Here is a 6,568-nt window from a genome sequence, read left to right as displayed (position 1 = left end):
CCCGCGGGGCTGGCCGGTCCCGCCGGTTCCCGGTGAATTCCGCCGTGTCCCAGTGCATGTTCACCCCGCGGATCCAGCTCGGTCCCGCCGGGTCCCGGTGGATGCTCACCCCGCGGATCCAGCTCGGTCCCGCCGTGTCCCGGTGGATGCTCACCCCGCGGATCCAGCTCGGTCCCGCCGGGTCCCGGTGGATGCTCACCCCGCGGATCCAGCTCGGTCCCGCCGGGTCCCGGCGCCGGGCGCTGCCTCCCCCTCGCGGCCGCGGGCAGCCCCTGCTGCCCCGGGACCCTCGACTCGCGGGGATCCCAGTCCATGGTGAGCCTCCCCCTGCCCCAGAAACCCTCAGCCTCACCCTCCTGCCCGGCCGCAGGAGCAGCAGAGCCCTGGGTATCTCCCGAGGGTGCCACTCCGGGGATGCTGAGCTGGGGCTCCCGCGTTGTACGAGCCCCACGCTGGAACCTCCACAGCCTCCTGCACCCCCAGGCCCAGGGGGGCTGCTCCAGGGATCCCATCCCAAGGGGCACGGCTTGTACCATCCCCAAATCAGCAGCAGCATCACCCCACACTAGAGGGAGAAAGCAGATCCCCCTCCAAGCTGCTGCCCCAAACAGCCCCCAGCTGATGCTCAAACAGCAAGAGACAAGAATCAGGTTTGAGGGTGAATTTTATTGGAAATAAGGACGAGAGTTGGGGGGTACAGACCATTCCCAAAAATACAACGGGAGAGGGGCTTCCCATGTGAGTCAAAATCCTCGCCCACTTTAAAGCCAAGCTGGTTCTCCCCAGGGAACTGCCACTGCAGAGGGAACGAGGTGGGACAGGGAAGCAGGGAGGTGGAAAGGGACACGGGATTTGGACAGGTAAAACCTGTGTAGAATGAAGCAGAGGAGATGGAACAGGCAGGCGTGGTGTGTTTGCCTCCTCAGCAAAGCCTCAGCTCATTCACAGGGGCCCAAGCCCACCCCAGAGCCATCTCCCCTGTGTTTGAAAGGGCAGATGCTCCCTTATCCCAAAATACAGAAATCAGGGCTCTCTCCAGGAGGAGAAATGCAGAAAAAAATAAAAAGCATGCAAAAAAAATTTTAAAGAAATGAACACCATTCCCCAAAGCACCAAAAAAGGGTGAGATAAAGGAAGGGGAAAAGGGTTTAAACAAAGAGGGAAGGGAGAAAACCCAAAAGCTCAACTCAAAATGAAAATAATCCAAAGTAACCAACTATGAAAAAAATTACAATTGTACATCTCAGCAGCAAAGCTGTCAAACCAAGCAGGTACAGGTGAGTGTCAGGTGGTTTGCAGAGCAGGATGAGGAGGAGGGAGACATGGAGAACATCAATCACTTCCTTATTTTCCATCCAAAGGAGGACTGGGGGTCAGGGTTGAACCAAAGCTGAACAGGGTTTGTGCAGCTCCACCTGGTCTGGGTTCCTCAGGGTTTGTTGACTCAGGGAGGGGGATCAGAGGGATGGCACAGGAAAAGCCTTGGCTGTGTGATGCCTCAAGGGCTGAAAACCATTTACCCCAAAGCAGCTTTCCCAGGAGCAGCTCATGGGGATAGATGGTGCAGAGCACCCCAGCTCCCAGGCAGGGGGTCCCCAGCACTGCATCAAACCCTGGCCTGAAGGAGGGGGGATAATAAATTTAAGGGAACATCATTCTTCATTGAGGGGAACCCTGAACACTGGAAATTCACCCTGAAATCCAGACCTCCAGGGCATGAATTTCAGGAATAACATTTTTTAAAGATTCAGTTAAAAAATAGATGCATTTCTTTAAAAAAGAAAGAAAAAAAGTAATCTTAGGCCAGAGTGTTTTCTAGTGACCCCTGCCCCACCTGCCCAAATTTAGCCAGAAAATTGTTATTACGCCAGATCTGCTGGCCACATAGACATCCACACATTCATCATTGATTTAAAAATATATAATATATATAGAGCACACATACACACACACAAATATATATTAGAAAAGAAAAAAAAAATCCTTCGGAAAAACTCAATTATTAAAAAAAAAAAAAAGAAAAAAAATAAACAAAACCAAAATCCACAGCCGGTGCATTTATCCGTGATCATGTACAGTAGAAGCCTGAAACCCCTCCTGCTCCCCTGGCTCCTCGGGCTGGGAGCTGGGGGAAACACATCAGGTTTTCACAGTGGATTTGTCAGCAGAGAAGGAACTGCTCCTCCCTCCTCCCACACAGAAGGGCTTTAATTTATAGCGAGTTAGATCAGGAAACACGTTACAAAGTCCATCATATATAGACATCAAATGTACAACTGCCCCGGGCCAGTCTCTGGGGTTCGGCTCTCGCTGCCACCCACGGGGCGTGGGGACACTTTGGGACACCAGGGGTGCGAGTTCAGCCTCTGGAACAGCGTCACAGTGCGAGGTCTGACAGCAGCTCCAGGCTGGAAAGGAGATGGAGCAGAGACTTCTCAGGGAGCCAGGCGGGCTGGAGGCAGCCGGGGCTGCGGGAGGTGATGCCCGGAGCAGGGATGTGAGCTCCCAGCCCAGGGCCACGGGGAGGACAGGCAGCTGCTGTGTCTCCATCACCCTGTGCCCACGAGGGAAGGGAGGGATGCTGGGTGCAGCCCCAGGGCTGCAGCTTGTGGCACAGTGGGCTCGTGGAAAAATGCCTTTTTCCCCCTCTCCTCAAGAGAGCAGCATAGATTGAGGGAGAGGGATGCCTGAGCTGGTGCTGCCTCAAAGGGTCCTTAAAACATTCCTCTGGTGTGAGCAGCAGCCCAGGGAGCTTCAGGAGCCCCTAAAAAGCTGTGTGAGCTCCTGGGGGCAGAGAACCAGGCACAGAAGGAAGGCAAGTGAGACCAGACTCCAGGGAAGGGGCTTTGAGCAGGCAGGAAGGAGTGGGAGAAGCACAGCAGCACTGATTCTCTCTGTCTTCCCCTGACAGCAAGAAACACAACCCCCTGTGCTGTGGGTACTGGGGAGGGGAGGTGGCCTCGGGCACCCTCTGCCTGCTCAGGCACTGCTCCTCTCCAGGGACCTCCTGAGCCTTCAGAGTCCTTGGCTTGGCTGGGAAGGTGTTGGCTTCAAAAGGCTCCTCCTGGGGGACTTTTTTTTTTTCCTCAGGGCAAAGAGAAAAGAGATTTTGATTGGGCCAGAGATGCCCCCAGGCCGGGGAGGTGGATTTGTGATTTGTGCAAACCACGGTGAACTCGAGTCCTCGCTCGCTCTCCTGCGGGGAAGCCGGGATGGAGGGGCTGCAGGGAGCTGGGAGTTAGGAGTCTTCCCCGAGGATCTCTGTCACAAAGGAGGCCATGTCAGTCTCTTTGGTGTCGTGAAAGGTGAAGAAAGGGTGTTCCTGCCAATGAGATCAAAGAAAACATCAGCTGACACCACAGACCCCGGGGGATGTCACACAGCTGGAGGTGGGCTCCACCCTCCTCCCCAGACTCCCACGGACACCATTCTTCAGCTAAAAGATGAACTTTGGCATTTCTCAGTTCAGCCCCAGCAGGACACCCCACTTTGGCAGCTGTACTACCATCCTCCCAGGTCTAAACTCTCCAAGAGCGGATAGGACAGATGGAGAAAACACCTGGAAGCCCTGACCTTAACACCCATGAAATCAACACACCCTTCCACACCTCTGACACACTACACCCATCCCACTCTGTGCCTGAAAAATCACCCCTGGATTGTCCCATTTCCCTGCTGGACCACCAACTTGAGTTTCAAAACTGGGAATAAAGACCAGCAGAAACAGCTCTGCACTCACCATAAGTTCTAAATAGTTCATTCGCTCAGCTGGGTTCTTCCTTAAGCTGGAAGGAAAAAAAAGGGGACAGAAAGGCTGTAGGATCTTTTTCTTTTGCTGAATGTGGTCTGTCATAGGGATCTCTCCTTCCCACCCAACATGGAATACTTCCCATGGGCTGCATCCAACCCTCTCCCTCCTTGCCTGAGCAGGTTTAAACCATCAGCAAAGCAGCCAGGCAGATAACTGGGGAAGAACTACTCAAGTGTTTTGCCACAAAAAGCACAAGCCAAGCAGCTCTGGAGTCTACCCCACAGAGAAGAGAACAACTGGGAAGGAGAGGATATGGTTTCTCAGCACCTGCAGGGTGAGCTTGGCTTTGCCTGGCAGCACCCAGGGAGCAGGGGACACCCTGGAGGGAGCAGCTTCCCACAAAACCACAAAGCAGCTTTCACCCAGAGGCTGCCAGGGGGTGGTTCTGGTTTCACTGCCACTTTGCCAGAAAACACCAACATTTCAGCAGCAGCGACAGGAAAAGGGGAAGAGAAACCTCTGCACCTTCCAGCCAGCCTGGCTGAGTCAAGCTGAGAGCAAAACCAGTTTGGGCAGCACTTCCTGCCATGCTGAGCACCAGGTACAGGGAGGAGGGCAGAAACAGGCTCCCAAAGGACAGCAAAGCCAGCCCCACACTTCACTCCAACCCCCAGGGATCAGGGCTGCTCCTCAGGCAGGCTGGGAGAGCCAGCAGGCCCTGCTGGAGCCTCACCACTGCGCTGTGAAGTCCACGAACTCCTTGGAGAAGCGTTCAGGGGGCAGCTGGGGCGAGGGCTCCTCCACCACCTGCTTGAGCTGCTGGAAGGGCGTCCCCCAGGACTCGTACGGGAAGCGGAGAATGGCCAGCTCGATCTGGGGGTGGAGCAGGGACACGTGAGACACACCCCAGGCACAGCCCCACCATCCTCAGCCAGCTCAGATTCAAAGGAAAACCCTCTTTCCTTACAAACCATTTTCAATTTGGGTCATACCACCTTTTCTTTTTTTTTTTTTTTTTTTTAATACAAAACCCAGAGGCCAAAAATACTTCCTTTTGAGGTTGGTTCAGCATATTAATGCATTTACAGGAAGTCACAAAAGATATGTAAAATGGGATTATTTGAAAAGATAATAACAACAGCACACAGTTTCTGCACTGGCTTCCAAAGTGCTCTGCTGGCCCTAAGGCAGCCTCTGGGCCTTGGGCTGGCACTGCATGAGCTAAACACACAAAGAAATCCACAAACCCAAGAAAAATTAAGTGCTAGAACATAATTTTGCCAAAACCACCTCAATTACTGGGTTCTTCCTACAAGTCACCTCTGCTCCATGCCTCATTTAAGCAGGAAAAGGTTGGTCACAGCTCTTGGGTAGTCTCCTCATGCCAAGGATCAGTTCCTGTCTCAAAATGGGCAACAGAACCTTGAGACCTGCCTGGTAGGGTGTGATGTGGTGGGAGGAATAACAAACCTGGAAGGACAGAGACTGGGACAGAGCCCAGCGTCCCTCCCTGCCTCTGGCTCAGGTCAGTTCCTGCTGCTGCAAAACTGAATGAAGCCACCAGCCCAGGAAGGCCTGGAACAGCCCTGCAACTCAATGGCCCACAGGTCTGAAATCAATCCAACTCCTTCATAAAGAAAATAAACCTAAAAAACCCCAGGAAGCCAGCCCAGGAGGGAGACATGAAAGGGAACCAAACCCTCTGGGGCTCCATCCAGCTGCAGGCTGGCCAGCTTCCAGCAAGGTGTCCTCTCCCTTCCAGCTTTGGAAAGGTTTGGATATTCCATCACTCAGAGTCTCCCATCCCACAGCTTCCTGCAGCTCCTGATGACATTCCTGATGACATTTCCAGTCAGCCAGACCAGCTCTGCACTGGCATGGGGACACCAGGGAGAGGGGCTTGGGTTTGGCACTTGGGTGTGGATGAGGCCAAAGAAGAGGGAATATTTGCCAAGACACAGCATAGAGCTGTGGGGATGCAGCCCCCAAAACAAAAGCCATGGCTAAGAGGGCACAGGAGAAATTCCTGAAAATAATCTACCCTCAGAGAGAGTCTCCTGGAAAGCAGGAGCTGTTCCTCAGGCAGCATCCCTCGGAGCCAACAGCTGGGATTTCCTTTGTCCACTGGCGCCAGAGGATCTCAGCTGCTTTCTGCAAGATCTGTTTCTTGCAGGAGGCAGATAAACCATCCCAAGCAGCTGCAATTTTGGAACTGAAAGCATTTCCCCTTCCTGTTGGCTGCTCTGAGCTACCCCGCAGGCAGGATTTGCTGCAAACCACACACAGCAGCTCTCACTGCAGCAGGACTGGAATCCCCTGCAGGGCTCTGGTGACATGGGGGGTGAAGCAGGAAGGCTGAGCCCCAGCTGCAGCAAACCCTGCTCCACTGACCACCCCTCAGCCAGCAGGCAGGGAGCTGCAGAGCAATTAAAAGCCAGACTCTGGGATACTCAGTGTGGATACTCATTGCTATCCTGATATGGTCTGCTGGGAGCCTGAATTCCCTGGGTAATTAACCTCACTGCCCTGAGCTGCCATGCTCAAATTGAGTCCTGCCTGGTGGGCACCCAGCAGGGTACAGCCCCACCTGCCCAAACCCCATCCCAACCCCGGGGCTGCAGATCCAGATCCCAGCCCTTGGTGTTACCATTGTGATCCCAAGGCTCCAGACATCTGACTTCACGTTGTAGCCCTTCTGGTTCAGCTCAGGGTTTATTCTTTCTGGCTGTAACAGCAAAATGGGAGATGTTAGCACTCCTGCTTTCCCAGTGCAAACCCCACAAAGCACATCTCTGGCTCCAAAAGCCAGGCTGGGTG

At 53.9% G+C, this 6,568-nt stretch overlaps 1 protein-coding gene across 2 annotated transcripts in view; it reads right to left on the bottom strand.

The window, feature by feature from the left end:
• Positions 1-668: 668 nt before the first annotated feature.
• Positions 669-6,568, bottom strand: part of MAP2K3 (mitogen-activated protein kinase kinase 3) — a 30,069-nt gene continuing 24,169 nt past the window's right edge. For both annotated transcript variants that reach the window (XM_084216257.1, XM_084216258.1), the window contains exons 10-13: positions 6,399-6,476; positions 4,485-4,624; positions 3,740-3,785; positions 669-3,322 (exon numbers count right to left, since the gene is read on the bottom strand). In XM_084216257.1, the coding sequence (XP_084072383.1) occupies positions 3,239-3,322; positions 3,740-3,785; positions 4,485-4,624; positions 6,399-6,476 (348 nt within the window). In that variant the 3' untranslated portion in view covers positions 669-3,238. The remainder of the gene's footprint in view (positions 3,323-3,739; positions 3,786-4,484; positions 4,625-6,398; positions 6,477-6,568) is intronic.

The sequence above is a fragment of the Fringilla coelebs genome (assembly GCF_963513975.1).
Source record: "Fringilla coelebs genome assembly, chromosome: 16".
In the NCBI taxonomy this organism is placed as follows: domain Eukaryota; kingdom Metazoa; phylum Chordata; class Aves; order Passeriformes; family Fringillidae; genus Fringilla; species Fringilla coelebs.
Note: the sequence above shows the minus strand (reverse complement) of the source record. Positions and strands in the feature narration are given on the sequence as shown.